Below are 20,278 nucleotides of genomic sequence, written 5' to 3'. Positions count from 1 at the left end.
ATCTAGATGCACACTCTACCAAGGATGTCTTAGATTGAAGTGTTGTGAACGATAAGTTAGAGGTTTGAAACCCCCCCCCCTCCTTCTTTAAACTGCCTTCGTTGCTCATATGAGTAAAAAAAAAAATCTAGATGCACACTCTATATGCACATCTGACATCTCTAATATGGAGTTCTACTGAAATATAAATGCACATTTCCAGCTTTTTATGGTCCCCCATCAAAGCTATCAACCAAGCTATTCTATGAAAGTAATCTATGGCTTATGTTTGCATATAAATAAGTTTATCATATACAACTATACAAAGGCTTTTATAATTAGTACTACAAAACAATGACATGTGTACTCTTAGTATGTTTACTATCAATTTTATTTCATGTACTTGTGTACTGCTAAGAAAATCCCTCCCAAATTGCTAAAAATAGTAAGCTAAAAAAAAGAAGTTTCTCAAACTAATAGTTACTTCACCTCCAAATCACAAACAATTGCACAAATTGCTAGAAAGTCACAGAAATTTAAGAAGACTTCACAAAGTGTTTATCTTTAGATATTGACTGTCATATTCTTCAGCTCAAAGATAAAAAGTGGCCAAAAAAAATTGTCCTTAATCACATGGGATACAACCCCACATCTCTAGGGAGAAAGAGAGAGGAAATGGAGACCATTGAAATCACATTACCATCAAAACAAGAGGAAAAGGGTCCCACCCACATGCAAGTGGCAATCAACAGTGCCAAACTGCCAACCCTTCAATCACTTTCACAGAGAGAAAGTGAAAGAAAAATTAAATTAGGAGATGTTCATGTTATGGGGCACCTTATGATAACACAGTAATATAACATGGTACATTATCTTAGGATTCAGAGGGTGAAAAAACCCAGATTCAGAAACACTAGTATCTTCAGAGGAATCATCAATGGCACATTCAATTTCAGATTACAAGTACATTGAATTCTTATTGATTTATGATTTATCAAGCTAAACATGGGATGGTTTTTCCCAAGAAAGAGGACCACCCTCCAGTCCCCCACACCACCAGCCACACCGCACCAAAAAAATAAATATATGATTAACTGATACGATATTAACAAGCTTCGTTTCGAATAATTAATTACAATAATAATGTAATTAATTACAATAATAATGTAATGATTTCTATTCTCATAATCTGATCTCTCTGAAATTTCAAGGTTGGGTGGGTATTAGTGATTTCTAATTGGATTTTCGCCAAGTTTTCGACTGAAGGTTTTCCTATAGGTTGGGTTCACCATTTGCTGTCCCAGTCTTACAGCCAGAGCCAGTCCTCATCAGCTAGATAATAACTAGAATACTAGATACAGAGACAAAATACTGCTGGTAAGTATTAGAAAAACTGACAAGAATAGGCTGAAGTACATACCATCAAATAGACTAAGACTGAAGTATCAGTTTGTACAATTATAGAATGAACTATGAACAAAAATTGATTAAGTGATGTTAGAGTTAGAAATTCAGGCATCTGAATCACTACTATGAATGAAACAAGAACTTTCTAGTGATGCTGGACGAGAACATTCACTAAAAAAAATGTTGTTATTCATTCTTTCTGGTGCTCTAGATGCCTGAAATTTCAGTTTCAAAATCACTTAAGTCACATTTTGTTAGCATGGTTCATAATTCACTGTTCTTTATGTACACTTCCTTAGTTCAGCCTTTTTCTTCATGGCTTGTAGTTCAAGCCTACATCTGTCAATTTTTTCATAAATATATAAAGCGAAAACCTGGTTGTGGCATCTTAATTCAGTTTTTGTGGAGAACCTTCACATGTCCATACAGTTGTTGATGCACACTGCACAGAGATGGCTCGCGAGTTTTAATCCCTGAAGCTTTTTAAGGTCTTAGTTTTCAGGTTTATTCTGGGGTAAATCTGGGTAACTCTTCAGCACCTACAGTGGGGAAAATGCAATAATAGTAAAAAGATTATATACAAGTGCCAAACGAGAAGAACAAAAAAACTGATCATGGTTTACCTCATAGAGATTCCAAGAAGCAAATGCATCTGTTGCTGCATACTTTAACTGTGGCTTTGAAAGAAAATCAGCTTCCCAGTTTCCTAGTCTAATCTTCTTAGGCTTCAGGAGCTGCACACATAGATTCAATACAATCTATAATTATTAAATCTTTACTTCGACAAGAACACATATCACAACCAAATAATAAAAAGAAGAGCAAGTTATAAGTTGAAACATAAAGGAAATGGATACTGAGAAGATACAGACACAGAAAAACACTATCTTCACAATGGACATAACTCAGGAGTCAGGAGCACCTCAAAAGAAAAATTTTATATTTTTATTGAATTACTAGAAAAAGAATCATAAAAACACTTGCTTTCCTCTAACTTACAAATTTCTACTCTATCGCTATTTTTCATGAAGACAAGCTAACCTGCATAGTTTCTGGTGACATGGAGTAACAGGAAGAGAAAGAGCATTTTATGAAGGAGAGTAATCAGTTAAAGTTGAAGACAACATAGACGTTGAAAATCATATAATACCTTAAAAAATCAGGGGAGGCAATAATCAACAATCGATAAAAACAAAAGGTACCAATTAATTACTTGTTTGCAAGTAAACGTTTCAACCAGTGAAGAGAGACTCCACTGCTTTAATCCACCAAGCTTTTGATTGGCCAGAATGGAGAGATCTTCCACAGCTTTAATAGACACATTATGATCATGGAAAACCTTAACAGCGTCATTGTCAATACCAACTCCAACCTGTGAATAATACAAGATCAATTCACCATTGAAGAAGAGGTTCATGGGACAGATATTTGAAAAGCTCAACATATGTACACAGGGTTTTTTATTTTACAACCTTGATAAACTCAGAATCTTCCAGAAGAGATTGCAGGCTGCCAGGGATTCCAGAATGAATAATATGCAATACATAACAGTGAGTCATATCCCCACATATTTGCATGACTGCAGCTTTACCCTGGGGAATACCTGTAACGTACAAATATAGTGAATAGAAAGAAAAGGCTCCAAATTTTTTCAATATTAAGCATCTACAATCTACATTCACACAAGCCAGTGATCAGAAAGTCACATCAAACTCCAGACTCCTTCAGAACAGCTTGCAAACCTTCTACCTGCCCTAGTATCACAAGAGGCAACCAACCAGCAATCATACAAGAATGAAAGGAGGAGAGTGATCCATAAAGTGAGTTACACCATAATAGATGTCGATACACTTTCTGAATCATAGTAAAAATATGGAGGGAAAGTGAGTTTTGTAAGAATAAGCGAGTAAGGAAAAAATAGTGAGAGCACAAATCAGAGGAGAGACACCATTAATTGCACCTCAACAATTTCCCAACAAAGTCAAGAGCGGAAAAATATACAAAAGAAGATCAGACAAAGCACTCATAGAGGAAATCCCTCAGGGATGGTCTTCAAAGTTCAAACTCAGTCATTCTAAACTGAATAAGGAGGTATCAATGAAACACCAAGTAAAAGCTTCGGAACAAGGAAATAAGTGATCTCAGAACTAAAGATCAGATTCAATCAGACAACTTTTCAATAGAAATGTATGTAGAATGAAAGCATGGATTAAATGTGCCTATCTTCAGCTCCCTACTTTTATTGGTTATTTATTATACATATAGAAGAAAAGAAAAGTTACAATCACAAGTAGTACTAGGGCATCAACACTGATGAATTGATGATGCACTTGATAACAGCTTCGGAACAAGGAAATAAGTGATCTGAGAACTAAAGATCAGATTCAATCAGACAACTTTTCAATAGAAATGTATGTAGAATGAAAACATGGATTGAATGTCCCTATCTTCAGCTCGCTACTTTTATTGGCTATTTATTATACATATAGAAGAAAAGAAAAGTTACGATCACAAGTAGTGCTATGACATCTACACTGATGAAGTGATGATGCACTTGATTAATACTCCCTCAGTTCCTACTTCCTATCTAATTTTTCTAAAATGAAAATCTCTCAATTACAAGCCAAAGGTTGACCAGATAGTCTCACCAATATTTAAGAAAACATTATCATGTAGAATATTGTATTTTTGTTTGAGTGTGTATTTAAAATATCAACTTTTATAATCTTTACGAGTATGAAATTAAAGCAACCAGGACAAACAAAAGGGAAGAGGAAGTACTTAATAGGTATGACTTATGAGAGACACTTTAATCCATTCACAGATTACCACCTTTTAAGACAACTCCTAAACAAAGGTGTAATCTTGACCACTAGAGTAGAAGTTTTAAGTTATAATGCATTTTCAAAATAAAAATTCACAGGGAAGAAAATTGAAGCATAATCCAGTTGATATTTCACATCTTCAATCTTACATACACTCACGTCTCGCGACAGGGAAGGACATAATCCCACTATAAGTCACAGATTATTCCACAAATTAAGAAAGACATTTCATGAAACCAAAAGCAAATGCAACTAAGTTGAAAAAGATGTAACAGAAATACAATGAGAAAGGGATGGAAGCATCTGCACGTGTGCTAAAATAGGCCAATCTGACCTCCTGAGATGGAGGCTAGGATTCAGATTATGAAAGGTAAGAAAGAAATATTTGGATGTAGTTCGCCTCCAGATGTTAAAAGAGAAAACCTACTTTCCCCTTTCCATTTCACTTCTTGTGGTCGTCAAGAGTTATAGGAGAATCATGATTTAAGCCTAAAAGGGAGGACGCGCGTCTAAGTTGCAAGTCACAAGGCGCACAAGGTGATTGCCTTTATGGCTCTAAGCAATGAGGTCTTGTTTGAAACAAAGCTTAGGCAAAGGAGGTGCACCTTTAGGTTCCAAATTCTCACTGTAGATTTTAAGTCTTTCACCATAATACAAGTCATGAAATTTTTTTTCGCAACTACGATACTCTTTGTGTGATACAGTATAATTGATGGGCTACTGTGGAAAATTAGTGACACGTATCACTTATTAACATAATACATGATGGATAAATTTACTTTATGGGAAAGGCAACATTTTGATACTGCAAGTCTGCAAATGTCCACTACTGTGCTCAGGCCAGCACCTTTACCTCTTGCCTCATGCTGAGGATCCGAATTCCTATTGCCTTTTAACACATCTCATGTGTTCTGCAACAATGGAACTAACATTATGAAGGTCAACAGATAAGAAGGTTAAAACATTGAAGGGCACAAACTGAGCCAGACTAATGTGTTTTCTATGAGATAGTAGACACTGAACTTCAAGTTCTATGATCTTGCAAAAACCTTTTAAGAACTTTAGCATTATAGATAAGGTTCATGAACTTCTAACTTAGTCTTTAGCATCATATGTGGACTCCAGTCCCCAAATAAACGTAGTCATTAACTTGTGCAGTTATGCATATGCCATCTAGATGACCCCAAGGAGAGATTGCAAAGTGTCGTTTTACAAGAATTGAGCAAGATCTTGGATCCCTCAACTCAGAAGCTAACAACTCAAACCAAATGGAACCAAATGGGACTAGGTCACAATATGAGTGATCTAGAAATGTCTTTCAAATAACATGTTTACTGAGCCTCCTCTAAAGTGAATATATACGGCCAAAGACTTCAAGAATCTTAATACATGCTCTATGACAGTGGCAGCTGAAGATACCTAAACGAAATCACATCACAAAAGCCATACAGTTCATCAAAGGAAGCAATCTAATACAGTTACTCACTTCTCTTGCATAGCAAATATAGACAAACAAGCAATAGGCCAAACTAGGACATCAAACTTGGTAAACTACCAAAATAAAGCACTCTCAAGTCATGAATAACAAGGTGTAAACCAACCTCGAACGAAGCTAGGCTTCCACTCTATATCAAGTCCAATCACAGCCCTGCCAGTCTCGCGCTTCTTAGCCTCCAACATCTTCAAAATCTGCAATGTAGCTTCTTCCACCTCCTCCATCGTCCGCGAATACACAATGCGGCCCCCAAAATTCATTGCAGGATACTTCATCTTCACATTACCTATCAAAAATCAAATTTTACACAATTCAATCTATTACAAATTTACAATACTCTACTTACAAATTGCTACTATGCCACAATACTAATATATGCTAAAACAATTCATCCATATCCCAAATTTCCAAACAAAAACTAAATTTATTAAATTGAATAAGCCCCAATTTCAAAACAATGTGATTAAATTACCTTGTTGGAAATTCCGAATACCATAACAAGGTGTTAGAGTGAAAGATCTTGAAGTTTGAGGCGAACCCAGTTCGCCATTTGAGCAGGAAATAGAACCCGGCAATCGACGCCGAAATTTGGTTCTGCCATTGGAGTCGTCTTCTTCGTTATTAGCAGAAGAGCTGCTACGTGGGGTTTTCAACGAAGATGAGGTGGATGAAGAAGATTTTATAGTTACAGTAGTTGATGTTGCTGCTTCGAAAGCTGCTTCAATGGCGTCTAACTCTTCATTTGAGAAGGGTTTATCCCAATCATCAACTACTGTTTCAAACTGAATTATTGTTGTTGTTGTTGATGTAACTGCTGTTTTTGTTGTTACTGTTTTTGGTGAAAGATGGGGTTCTTCAGATGAAGAATTCATTTCTTGCGGAGTTTGTGAAAGTTTTAAATGTGTTTTGAGTTTGGATTAGAGAATGAGTAATTTGTAGTAGCTACCCGCGGATTTAAAACGCAATCGGAACGGTCACAGAAGCCATCACACAATGGCACGACTCACGAGCTTGTCCTAAATTATCACGGTGATTTAGAATTATATTCAACCTCAGACGATAGAATTAACATAAACTATTATAATAGGTACTGAAATTTTAACATAAAATTAGACGAATTTAATATTGAATTTTTCTAACAATTCTATTCCATTTCACTCTAACTCAATAGTCAACCCTATTCTAGTCATCCTTTCTCTTCTCCTTCCTTTGTTTTCTTGATTCTCGAACTCCAACGGATAATTTCGAAAAATAATTTGGTAGTCTTACTAAATGGATTAAAGTAGACACTATATGGATTAAACTAGTCACTGAATGGATAAAAGAATACCATTGTTGAATACATTAAACTGATCATGAAATAACTTAAGTTGGTTCCTGAATAGATTAAATTGGTCACAATATTAAAAAGATGTAGCATGTTATCTTATTAATATTGGTTTGGAGCGAGCCTAATGTTAAATTAAAGGTAGGTGATCTCTTGCAAGACCAACTGATTAATTAAAAGTATTATTAAGTAAATAGTCGTGTAATTTGGAGATTTACAAAGTATATAGCAGGTGATTTGAGAAGTTTGTTAATCGAATTACACAAATACTATTGTGATCTAAATCTATAATATACACTATTCATGTATCACAATGATAGAGTAGTAGTTCTCTGACGACACGTTTAAGTTCATGCAAATGAACATTAGAAAAAAAAAGTCAACTGATTTTGCCAACTATGATAATTTTTTGATTTAGGACAGCTACAATTATCAATTCTTAGCAACTCTCCCACTTCTTCAAAGAAAAGACAAATTATAGCTTATGCTATAAGTTTTTTATATGCATTGCGATGGAGGTATAAATGGATTCGTAAAAGCTATAAAAAGAAGCAAGTAAAAACCACACTATTGAAGCAAAAATAGTTGAAGATGCGTAGGAGAAGGTAATTATATAGTGTTGGCATGGCCATTGGTGAGGCGTAAGTGATGTGCGCCATATAAAAATTAAAACGGGTCTACCAAGATCCCCATGTAAAAGTTAGTATTATGAATCAGCGAAAATAATATGGTCAAAGTTGATGAATTTCGACTTTAAAATTAAAATAAAAAGATAGTAACTCTTTCTCAAGCTAGCTTTATGGCTCACATGGTTAGAATGACTTTCCCTACGTGTGAACTAACGGAATGAGAACTTGTATGCCTAGTGTTAAACTTTGTTCTACTCATCTAAAATAAGGTGATTTATTTTAAATAACTAAAAATTGGTCTCATGGGGTATGAGTCTTCTTGATTTGATCAAACACAGTGTGGTTATACCACATTTATATTTTTTTTTTTGAAAGAGAATTAGAGAAATACCACATTTATATGTCAATTCACAAATAAGTACATATTCATATGGGATCTTGTTGGATATATTTCAAAATATAATTTTCATAATTTTTCATAATACACAATTGAATATAATGGTAACATGTAAATAGAACTAAGACGGCGTAGTTTAATATAGTCTAGATATTTGACGTATGGTATAATTCTAACCAAAATTCGTAATTATCTCATAAAATAAGGTGAAAACAACATAGTCTCATGAGAAAAAAAGTACAACTTTGTTCATATCAATTTTTGTCGATATAGTTAACAAAATAAGCTATTGTATTATGAATGTGGTATATTAAATAAGAAAAGGAGTATATGAAAATCAGTATAAAACCACTGTTTACTAATTTTAGTCTCGAGCTACACACATGTATTTATATTATTCATTTATTAATATCTCACTTTAAAGCAATAACACCAAATATCACGTTAAACCTTTTAATATGTAATCTCGAAGTCACATAACAATATTTTTAATTTTAACATATTAATTCTTTTGAGAGTGAGGTATAGCTCGATTGATTAGAGCTTCGCTCTTAATTTCAAATGATTTTAGGATGGATTCTCATCTCCATCCTTATACTGTCGACTACTTTGACCCTTTAATAATATTTTTATATTTTGTTTAGGGGCCTCATCGGTTTATAGTTCCTCAACTTTGCGCGCCCAATACACAAAACACAGCTCACTCAACTCCCCTCAAAACCCTTTTCTTCGTCTCTCTTCATTTTCGCCGGTAATCAAATTTCCGGCACAATTTCACTGCAAGTAGAAAATATACTCTTAATCAGAGAAACCCTTTAAAATTTGCAGCACAAAAAAGTAGAAAAATGAGCACAGTAGACAAGATGTTGATCAAAGGAATTCGGAGTTTCGACCCGGAAAACAAAAACGTCGTCACTTTCTTTAAACCCTTAACCTTAATTGTCGGCTCCAATGGTGCCGGAAAAACTGTATTCTTCTTTTTATTCTCTTTTCCTTTTTATTATTTTTTTTTATTTTTTCTGGTTGCTCATTTTCTCAATTTAGTTTCATTTATTTTTTTGAAATTATTTTGATTTTTGGGTTTTGGGGTAGTTATGGATTGGTGGGTATGTTTGTATGTTTGGTGATTTATGTATTTTAAGATTATAATGTGAGTTTTTCTTCCTCCTTGTTTGAGAAAGTATGAATTTTGTTACCCATTTTTTCATTGTTAAATAAATGGGTTTCTTTTATTTTTTGTAGTTTGATGTATTTGTTGATGAATTTACTGTTATCTGTTGACTGTAATTGAGTTGCTCATGTCTGCTTTGCTGTATTATTCACTTGTTTGTTCCTCATTTTATCAATTTTTGTTCCAATGTCTGTTCTCAATGTTATATATATATATATATATATATATATATATATATATATATATATATATATATATATATATATATATATATATATATATATATAATATATATATATATATATATATATATATATATATATATATATATATATATTGTAACTAATTGTAATTGGCTGGCGCCTCGTCTGGTAGACTGTATGGTAATGGAGACTCATCCTTGAACATGTGGTTTTCTTCATAAATTTTCATTCCAACTTAGTACCACATCCAAGTTAGTTATGGAATCCTATTAAGAAAAATCACAAGTTTGTTGGGGGTGGATACAGTGGCGGATCTAGAAAATTTAAAATGGGGGTGCAAAGATAAATTTTAACTTGATTGTGGAAATTTAAAATGGGCTTTTTTATCTTTTAAATTGGACTGAACCTAAAAAATTGGTCAAAATTCTAGAAAATGGGGATGCACTTGCTCCCTATGAGAGCCAAATGCATCAGCCACTGGGTGGATAAGCATTACCATGGACATTAATATGATAGCTATTACACAATATATTGTACGTATTTTAGGATTACGATTTACCAAATGGACTATATACGTACACTCAAGCAAAAAGTGTACAGTTGCTAATGGTGGCATGGTGGGGACTGAAAAAAGAAATCAAAACTTGATTGAAATACTTGCCAGTGTAACACCTTTTGCTTGTCTAAATGTTTGATGTGGCATTACTCCATAGTCTATATTGTTTAGTGTATAATTTTTTTTTGTTTCCCTTTTTTGGGTGTAGACCATAATTGAGTGCTTGAAGCTTGCATGCACTGGGGAGTTGCCTCCCAATGCTAGGTCTGGTCAGAGCTTCATTCATGATCCCAAGGTTCTCATTCTCTTTATAAAAGCATAGCTAACATGTCTTGTTCTTTTATCCGGGATTAATATGCACAGGGTTTTTGTTTTGTTGGTTCTGAATGGTAGGTGGCAGGGGAAACAGAGACGAAAGCGCAGATTAAGCTTCGTTTTAAGACAGCTGCAGGGAAAGATGTTGTGTGTATAAGGTCCTTCCAGCTAACACAAAAGGCATCAAAGATGGAATATAAAGCTATTGAAAGTGTACTACAGACTATAAATCCTAATACTGGGGAGGTGGTGCCCTATAATTATGCTCTTTAATATTATTTCCTTTGTGTTTTCATTTGTTTTATGTTGCAGTCACAGAATATGGAATATAGATGTTGCTATTATTACTAGATAGTGATGATTATTGCAAGGGATTTTCTTGGTAACTTTTGGAAATTTTGCAGTTCTAGTTGTTATCACTTGTATGAAAGGTTATGACTTGTATGAAAAGGCAGTTCTAGTTATTATTACTTGTATGATTTGGTTGACGAGATATATTGAGGGGGAGGACTTGAGCTGACTATTTTTAACCTTCAACCCTCCTAGCTCTTGATTGTAATTGAATTTGGTTATAAAAAGGGATGTTATATTTGTTAGCTAACTGCCTAGCTGGCTAGTTTGAATTTCTCTTGCACAATGCATTTCCTAGCACATTTTCCCTGATGTTTGTTTTCATAAGGCTATGTGTTGCTGTTAGCAAGGTACATCTAGGCAATTTTCATAAGGCTATGTGTTGTTGAATGTCTATTACTTTGGAGCCTTACATTTTCGATGCGTTTATATGAAGTGGGTTCCTGTTTAGTGTCTAACAAACCATTTTTATGAGATTCCTTCAAAATGCAAGAAAAATCTTTACCCGATTGGTGCTGCTTAAGCTTTTGGTGGGTGTGAATGTGTGATAATTATGTTCCTCAGCTCGTATTTTGTTCTCTATGTTGAAAGCTTCAAATATTGCTGTTCTTATTTGTTACATGGACCGTGCTTGAGCGAGTGTGTGTATAATCGATAATTTGTACAAAGTATATCTTTTGTTGAAATAGATGTTTGACTGTTGGGATCCTCCATTAATCTATTTTTTTGTCTCTCAGAAAGTTTGTCTGAGTTATAGATGTGCGGATATGGATCGAGAAATTCCCGCGTTGATGGGTGTTTCTAAGGCTATTCTTGAAAATGTGATATTTGTGCACCAAGATGAGGCCAACTGGCCATTGCAAGATTCCTCCACTCTGAAGAAAAAATTTGATGACATTTTCTCCGCAACCCGGTACGACTAAAAAACATATTGTGGATTTTGAGTTTTGCTCCGTGTGAGCTATGGACCATAAACATTGCTTCTTTTAATCTTCGTTAAGATTAGTTGAGACGTTTATGCTCCATCAGGCTTGAGTGAGCTTTCTATTTTGTTGTTTACCCTGCCATTCTTGCTAATGATTGTCATAGTTGTTTCGATTTAGTAGTCATAACAGCGGCCTTTCTTGTGAAGACTTGCAGTTTCTGGTGTTTCTATGATCTTGATTGGTCAACGTTTTCTACTCAGTCTAGGTCTAAGCTCAAGCCTATCAAGAAATGGTGCACTTGTTTAGGTGATGAGAATTATTGAATAGTAAAAAGGAAACATCATGAAAGGATGGCTCATAGACTCACAATTGACTGACAGTTTGCAAAACTCCTATGTCATTGTTGGGTTTCTATTAATTGCTAAACAATGCAATTTTTTTGTTAACATGGAGGACATAACTCTGTGAGATTTTATCCACTATTATCTATTGGCTCCTTGACTTGATATTCAATATGCATTACATCCCGAGATGATAGTTGGAATGAGTTTTTTCTATATGCTTTGACCAGGTACACTAAGGCATTAGAGGTTATCAAAAAGCTCCATAAGGAGCAGGCCCAAGAAATCAAGACATACAAGCTAAAGTTAGAGCATCTGCAAACATTGAAAGATTCTGCTTATAAGGTTTTCATTTTTGTTCACTTGCTTTTATGCATAACTCCAGTATGTAATGTGGATCTTCAATTTGTTTCTAACTCCTAAATGCTTAGAGAAACTAGTCTTTATCTTTTCATAGAAGTTTTGTTCATGATTAATAAGGAGAGCAGACTTAGTGCAGTAGAAGTTTGGGACTTTGGGTTACTTTTCTTAAATTTCCAGCTTGGCTTTGCGCTAATTAGAATTTGCTCTTTGGTGTGATGAGTTTGTTGGAGTTAGAACTCCATTTAGGTGGGTTAAGAAGCGGGTATAATTAGTTGAAATTTTGGATCGGAAAAGAAAAAGCCTGGTGTTGAATAGTGCTACCAAGGCATGCTTAGATGAGGTGTGAGTCCGAGCGCTGGGAAAACACATCTAAAAAGATTGACGGAACGACCTAGAGTTGCCTGTGACGCTGGGAATGCCATCTTTTTGTAAAGATGCATGTTAGAGATCTAAGTTGAACGCAAAGAAGAAGACTAAAGAATTTTTAAATTAAAATGTTATATAAGCTTTGATATTCACATTTCGAGCAAAAGCCCTTTATGTATTGAATGAAATATCTTCAATTCAAATTTCAAATAGCAAATCAAAAGCTCCTATCTGGTGGAAAGTCCTAATTTGTGAATTGGGGTTCTACTTCAATGTTAGTGGTTGCGGGTGAAAGTTTGTATACTAGGGTTATACATAAAAGCAAGTGAACAGAAATGAGGTGATGTTAATTGTTAGGCACCATGATCTGCTAGCTGTTGCCGGTGAAATTTTCAGGTATGTTATCTGTTATCTCTCTTCAATCTGTGACTCCGTTCTCTATCCTTCTCTCTCTCCTATCAATTTGCTCTTCCTCTCTCTTCCTCATCCCCTTTGGTCATTGTTTGGATTCTCCTCTCTTTCTCTCCGTTCTGGATTCTGGAACTTATGTTTTCACTCTTTCTCCTCCGGCCTTTGCAATGAGGTGTTTAAAAGTCTATGTTTATTCTATATATATTCTTATTTTTTTCTCCCATTCTGTCTAGTCTTACCTAACTACTGACTGGGTGTACCAATCTGGCTCTTTCTAGAAAAGTTAGGATGAGAAAGTGTGAGGGTAAAATGCGAGGAAGAGAGAGTATGCAGTTAGTGGAAGTGGAAGGGTACCCCATTGCCCCTGATTTATGGAATTGAAACTCTTCCTTTCCTTGCGTTACGGCCATTATGTAACAGGTTTGGGTTTGCCGTTTGAAATGCTTTTAAAGAACGCCACAATAAAATTACATCCTCGGCGCTTTGTATGTTTGATAATAGTGATGCGGCGTGTTAGAACGTTACTTTTCTCATTCATTCGTTCCTTCTTTATTTCGGCCAAAAAAAGGAGAAAGGAAAAACATACATTGAAACAGGGAAACAACATCCATGTACCAAAAAAATAGGAGAACAAAGTGTACGTGGCCTTTAAGTTGGGTAATGTATTTGAGCTGTGTCCATTTACATCTCTATCATATAAGCCACGGAAGGAGGTGTGGTGTCTCCATTTGGAATGACTAGAATACCCTCTAATAACTTAAAACAACTTTTTTTATAATAAATTTAAAAATGAGAATCAATGCAACTTGCCATATGGAATAAGTCAAAAATGGAATATGCAATCACCACTAATGACTTGACTAGATTGACACGATCAATTCACGAAATTAATTAGAATCTTCAATTAAAAAAAGTTAGTGATATATCCTGACAATATAATACTTTGTATTTACAAAGTTTAAACAATATGGTTTATTAAAATCTACAATCGTAGAACTATACTAAAGCCGCTGACAAGAATTTATTAAATCTCGACCAAATTTTTCTAACAGTTAAAAATCAGTCACCTTTAGTTCAAAAAGATAATAACATCTACAAAAAAACCTCAATAATTTAAATCACTACCAAAATAATTTTAGATTAAAAAAATATATGCCTATTCGTATATAATATTGTCGACGCACGCATCGCGTGCTTATACGACTAGTAAAGATAATAGGAAGGGCATTCATGTTTCAACTAATTATATATGATAGGTTTAATCCTTTCACGTGGAAAGAAAAATTCTTAAACTAGAAAAAGCAAATTTGAGGATAAATCCATTTACGTGAATTTAATGGAAAAAAAATCACATCGCGTTTTTGTTCTATTGACCATTACAAGCCGCTTCTGTGACGTCACGACATTGCCACGAACGCGACTTCAGGGGCGATATTCTTCCTTGATTTTCTTGTCCATTTCCTCCCTGAAATATGATATTCTAAGGGATCTTTTTTTATTAAGGAATTTCATTTTTGAGCTTTTGTTTTCTTTTGCATATATGTCGGCTCATCTACTAAAGATTCAATATGAAATAGCATAAATAGATATTAAAGATTAGAAATAATGGTGTGCCTTGCCAATGGGATGCGAAGCCTAGGCTCTAGGAACCCTTTGTGCCTCACTATCTCGTGCCTTTTAAAGCTAAGAGAAGTTCAATTGAGGAGTTTGAATACCTGGATGGTTTGATACTTAGAGATCAAAGTGCTCTTGTTCAGAGCCGTTTGTTTCATGCTGATGGTTAATTCAAGCTGAATCCTTTTGTGTATACTGTATTGTGCTTGGTTGAGAGGCCGTATGAGGCTATTAGGATCAATTTAATTGTTTCATACATAGGTGATTGTCCAAGGTCCTAAATGCTTAACTTAGCTCTAGCTTTTTTGAGGCTTGCATTGATGTAAAGGAATATCTTTCTTAGTTGTTTGATGAGATTTCCACAAGCGGATTGAGTATTGACTACTCCCGTTGTGTAGCCCACTTCCATTTTGGGATGTTACGATTATTTGCTTTATCCCTATGTGGTAACTTTTTCCTCTCTACCTTTTCTTTAGTCACCTACAAAATCTTCTGTTTAGCTTGTTGAATGTGCACGGACTTGCTATGGAGCAATTATCTTGACAATTTGAAAGAATGCAACTTTGAGTTCTTGAAAGAGAGCAACATGAAATTTTAATGGTTCATTTTCGTGTATTTGACTGTAAATTCTCACTAATATGTAAGAATAAAATATTATTATGCGTGATACTTTTTGATTTGTTTCAAGGTGTCCTTCCACAAATACCAAGTTTTCAGAATTTGTACAAGCATGCAATTTAAGACATACGTGGTCAATGTCTCAATGATATATGGTGGAGACTGTAAAAAGAACATGTTGCATTCTTTAGAACAGAGGAAGTGAATTCTTCTTCTCTCACCTTAGTTCAGAAGAAGGATCTTTATGCTAAGGCTTTTCGGCCTATTTTTGGCCTATTAGTTTGATTGCTAAGATCTTATTAATATCTTAAGGAACCTATTTTTGAGTGTGATTTGTAGGTAAAAGGCAGATGATAGAGCTTGAGTTGAAGTTCATAGATGAAAGGGTTTTTTTATTTTATTTTATAAGAGTTAGTTTTCATGAAAGCTAATGATGGGATGAAGCTTTATGAACAAGTTTAGAAAGAGGAAAAGGTTTGGGTCCAGGTGAAAGTAGTGGACTCAAAGGCCGGTTTGGAAAAGCGACCATAAATGGTGGTGATGGTAATGCAATTTTGGTGTTAATTTGTAAGGAACTTCCTATGTCAACATCCTTGGTAATGTTACTTCGTCCCAGAACACCTCTTTTCTTAAAATTTTATTACCATCCATTAACACTTGATAACAGGAATGGAACTTTGTGAAGAAAATCACATGTTTGGGATAAGATTCTATTATCATGGTGTTTAATTGGGCATTTCCCTGCACATTACATATGAGTTCATTACCCTTATCATCATTTAGTTTCGCCTATGAAACGAGCTGTCAAGGTACCTTTCTGCTTTGCACTTCCTGGTGATAGTTAATAGTCACTCGCTCACCCTTGGAGGTGTTTTTGAGCCTTTAATGTTTGAGGCTAGGGGATGTTTTGTTTCCCTCTTTGTTTGCTTTGGTGGTGGATGTCTTAGGCTGGGTAGTTTCTAAGGGTGATTTCATAAGTTAGGTTATTGGTCTTATGTGGGTACATAAGTGGTGATCTCCTACTTGGAGTTTGTGGACGACATCTTTTTTTTTTACCATTGAAGTTTTGTTCGAAATTTTGAGTTAGTTTTGAGGACTAAATTGATCTGTAAAAGTTCACTAGTTTAGTGTTACTGGGATTGATATAAGACTAGTTCCCCCTTGTTGGCTTTTGTTCTTTGGTTCTGTGTTTTAGTCTTCCTTTGACCTACTTTAGGGTTCTCGAGGACTGACTATAGGAAGTCTGCATTGTGGGATTTTGCTTAACTCTGAAGTTAGGTGATAAGAAATGTATTTTAGTTATTTGGAAGTTAGGGACATCATCCACAAGCCCGAAGAAGAAGGAGGTGTGGCTTATGGGAACTGGTGTCCAAAATTATATGTAAATGGCTCTAGAGCTTGCCGGTAGAATCTGATGCCCTGCCTTATGTGTCATGGTTTGAGTGCTTTGACACTCATATTTGTGGTGCACTCTTGTCTTTTGGCAGAGAAGGTGCAAGTGTGCAACTCTAGTCAACAGGACTGGAATGTGTGCAGCAGCAGACAATGAAAGTGGTATTTTGATGGTTGGGAAGTATTAACAAGAGTACAATACCAAGTTTCAGGTTAGTCAAACAACAATTCAAATATTTAAGCACAGTGTAAATTTTTTGTTCCATCAATCAGTACCCTACCACAGATAGCTGCTTTCTTCTGTGAACATTGAAACAGCTGAAAAACATAGTTTGCATCGAAGCTTGCACCAAGTTATGCCCAAGGGTCAAAAGACATAGTACCCAACGAACATACCTAAGGGGCCTAGGGAAACCTGAAAGTATCCTTAGAAAGCATAAAGCTAATCATAATAAGCACAAGGAAAATATATTACAAGGAAAGGAAGGGTGAATCCTAACACTATGACACATAGTTTCTTATTGAAAGCAGGTAAACCTCTAGAAGTATGGCTGGGATGCACTAGCAGAGTTGGTTGCAAGTTTGTTTCTCGGGTTTCCTCTATTTTCTTCATTGGTAGTTGAAAGGTTGGTTGGCATTTGGGGGTCATTTGCCTCTTGAGAACTTTGTGGGGACCAAGACCAACCTTCGTCCTTTTCCCTTTGCTTTATTGCTTGTCCACTACTCTTATATCTACTTTTATGATGAAAATTGCTGGTACTGTGTCTTGGAACTTCCACTCTAGAAGGGATGGCTTTCATCTGTAGGAGGATGAGCTTGATAACCTGTTTAATGCCCTTGAGCAATTTCTGTAGCAATATCTCCTCTAGTGGAGTGTTTTTCTTGTAACTCTTTATAATCACCTTGAATGAGATCCAGACGCACAGCCTTGTCCTATCTCCACTCTCATTTGGAAGACTAAGGTCCTGAAATGTGTGTGTCAGAGCTTCGTTTGATCAGCTTTTTTGGAGAAACTCAAAACATGTAGTAGGCTTGAAGTTATGGAGACCCGACAAGGCTCTATTTATGGAGACGTGACAAGGCTTTATCTCCAAAGCTGTGTGCTCTTTACTTACCTAGTGAGAACTGACAAGTCATTACGTCTCTTGTTTTTGCATTGCGAGGTGGCTCTTATATGAAACCAGTTCCGCAGTGTGGTAGGTCCCAGGGTTTTGCTTTGTGTCCTGTTTCAGTCTAGGAGCACTTATGAGTCTTCTCGTGTGGAATTTAGGAGAAATGAGGGGCTGAAGGGGTTGTGGCAATTTATTATATTTGCTGTAGTTTGTGTGTGCTTGGCTGTTGCGAAAAATCAAGCCTTTTTTTTTTTTGGTTTGTAATGGTTGTCGAGTATTTATTTTCATGTGGGAGAGGATGTGATATTAGTTTTCTGGTGTCACATGCTCATTGGACTCTCCTGAATTTATCTTTCAGATGCATAGGAAGATTTTAGTTTTCTTCTTTCAAGTGTAGACCCTGAGACGTAAGTCCTTCCTCCTTTAGTTTTCTCTATCAAAAATGTGATTCTAGGGGTTATATAAATCTTCAGCTTGATCTTTTCAATCCTTGTAGCAACTCTTTCTGGAACTTGTTTATGAAATAGAGTTCAGGAGAGTATCAATCTCTGCACTAAACCCCCTGAGGATCCACAGCAAGGGAGAAACTCAATTTTCGTAGAACTTATTTGCTGCTGATCAACACATTTTTCGGATTAATGGAACTTTCCGAGACAGATACGAGTGCTTGTGGCGCCTTGCATGAATCCAAGCTTTATTTGGATCAGAACACTACCATTTGGAGGCTTGCAGCGATTATCTCCTATAACTTTCTCTCCTACCATGCATTTCAATAACCTATCTTCACTATCACGGTAGCACCCCCTTTTTTCTCTACTCTTGAGTTGCCATTTTACAGTCAGTCCCTATGTTTGTGGTGTAAACCAACAGGCCGTACAACAAGAATAAGCAGGAAAATTAGAGCAGAACCAAAGGGGGATAGATAGCTGTATTGATAAACACCAAGGTAGAATTACCAAATACAACCCTCACTCTTCGAGAGGCAAGGACTCTCCAAAGAAATGTCACTCTCAATTACAAAATTCAAGATAATTTTCTCTCTAACCAGCTCTTGTTTATAGCTCTCAAGCTCAGGTAATTACAATAACTAACTTGTCAGGGTAGCCAAATCACAGCAGAATATTCCTCTTGCTCAAGGCTGAGTGTGAGGTGGCTCAGATGAGGTGCATTTCCTTTTCTACCCCTCCTGACGTAGGTAATCTGAGGCTTAGTAGTGGCTCCACTATGACTCCTTGCATTACCCCACTTGCAAAGAGCCACCTTGTCCTCAAGGTGGAAGGAGGGAAATCTGGAATTGACAGTAGCAAAGTCCTCCCAAATAGCCTCATAAGCAGGTGCTGCCATTTAATGAGCACTTGTGGAGTTGGATAATTGGGGTCACGTGATGTCCTGAAGTCTAAGAGTGACTCCGGTTGCACTTCTAGTATGAGGTGAGGGGTAAGTCGAGGAGGAATAGTAGGAGAGCTAGGAAGTGGACCCACATATTTCGTGAGCTGAGAGACGTGGAAAACAGGGTGGATCCTTGACTCCGGAGGCAGCTGGAGCTTGTAAGCAACTGTCCCAATCCTTTGGATGATCTGAAAAGGCCCATAATATCGTGGGGATAGCTTCTCATTGAAGTGATGTGACAAGGACCTTTGTCTATACGGCTGTAATTTGAGGTATACATAATCCCTCACTAAAAACTCAAGCTCACGCCTCTTGCCATCAATGTACTCTTTCATTTTGTGTTGAGCTTTGAGTAAGTGAGATTTTAGATCATCCAAAACCGCATCCCTTTCGATCATTTGTTCCTCTAAGGATGAGATAGGAGTTGGCACGAATCTGATGATAGAAGGAGGATCTCGATCATAGAGAGCCTTGAATGGGGTGCAATTCGTGGAAGAATGGAAGCTAGTATTGTACCAATATTCCGCCCCATGAAGCCACTTAGACCAAGAGCTAGGTTTGCCATTGACGAAGCATCTCAAGTAAGATTCTACACTCTTGTTAACCACTTCGGTTTGGCCAACCGATTGTGGGTGATAGTAGAAAATCCCTCGGTGATACAGGTTGTGCTACGCTGCAATGAAGTCCCCTGTAGTCAGAATAATTCTTTCCAAAATGAGTTGAGGAAGATTTTGTCTCTCTCCGAAACAATTGAGGAAGGGAGCCCATGGAGTCAACAACTTCTTTGACGAAAAGAGATCGCTGGAGCGGAGAATGGGTGTTTGAGGCATAAGAAGTGGCCATATTCTGTTAGCCTATCTACCACCACTAGAATGGTATCAAAACCCTTGGACTTAGGTAATCCCTCCACAAAGTCAAGACTGATGTCTTCCCACACTTGGTTGGGATGGGTAATGGCTGTAGCAAACCTCCAGGGAAGAATGCTTATTTTGTTGACATGTCTGACAAGCATAGACATTCCGAGTAACATCTCGCCTTATACCGGGCCAAAACCACTCACTAGCTAGCCTTTGATAGGTTTTTAAATCCCC

General features: G+C 36.1%; 2 protein-coding genes across 4 annotated transcripts in view; one reads left to right on the top strand and one right to left on the bottom strand.

Annotated features, from left to right (window-relative positions):
- Nucleotides 1-859: 859 nt before the first annotated feature.
- Nucleotides 860-6,664, bottom strand: LOC104889780 (3'-5' exonuclease). 3 transcript variants are annotated; one of them, XR_008968529.1, is made up of 7 exons: nucleotides 6,179-6,655; nucleotides 5,813-5,992; nucleotides 2,859-2,989; nucleotides 2,600-2,758; nucleotides 2,010-2,120; nucleotides 1,761-1,925; nucleotides 860-1,322 (listed from the first exon to the last, which is right to left on the bottom strand). XR_008968529.1 is itself a non-coding variant. In XM_010675086.4 (6 exons), exons 1-6 carry the CDS (start codon nucleotides 6,576-6,578, stop codon nucleotides 1,878-1,880), a joined length of 1,029 nt encoding a protein of 342 aa, XP_010673388.1. In that variant the 5' UTR covers nucleotides 6,579-6,655; the 3' UTR covers nucleotides 1,388-1,877. The 3 variants fall into 3 exon arrangements, 2 of the variants coding, with proteins under 2 accessions (XP_010673388.1, XP_048496036.1); XM_010675086.4 differs by lacking the exon at nucleotides 860-1,322 and having other exon boundaries at nucleotides 1,388-1,925; XM_048640079.2 differs by lacking the exons at nucleotides 860-1,322; nucleotides 1,761-1,925 and having other exon boundaries at nucleotides 2,589-2,758; nucleotides 6,179-6,664.
- A 2,057-nt stretch (nucleotides 6,665-8,721) lies between these two features.
- Nucleotides 8,722-20,278, top strand: part of LOC104889779 (DNA repair protein RAD50) — a 29,206-nt gene continuing 17,649 nt past the window's right edge. The window contains exons 1-5 of the mRNA XM_010675085.3: nucleotides 8,722-9,027; nucleotides 10,198-10,284; nucleotides 10,383-10,550; nucleotides 11,393-11,568; nucleotides 12,153-12,267. Of these exons, the coding sequence (XP_010673387.1) occupies nucleotides 8,905-9,027; nucleotides 10,198-10,284; nucleotides 10,383-10,550; nucleotides 11,393-11,568; nucleotides 12,153-12,267 (669 nt within the window). The 5' untranslated portion in view covers nucleotides 8,722-8,904. The remainder of the gene's footprint in view (nucleotides 9,028-10,197; nucleotides 10,285-10,382; nucleotides 10,551-11,392; nucleotides 11,569-12,152; nucleotides 12,268-20,278) is intronic.

Source organism: Beta vulgaris, chromosome 3 (assembly GCF_026745355.1).
Source record: "Beta vulgaris subsp. vulgaris cultivar EL10 chromosome 3, EL10.2, whole genome shotgun sequence".
Lineage (NCBI taxonomy): Eukaryota > Viridiplantae > Streptophyta > Magnoliopsida > Caryophyllales > Amaranthaceae > Beta > Beta vulgaris.
The sequence above is the reverse complement of the archived record's forward strand: the minus strand, read 5'-3'. Positions and strand labels throughout refer to the sequence as shown.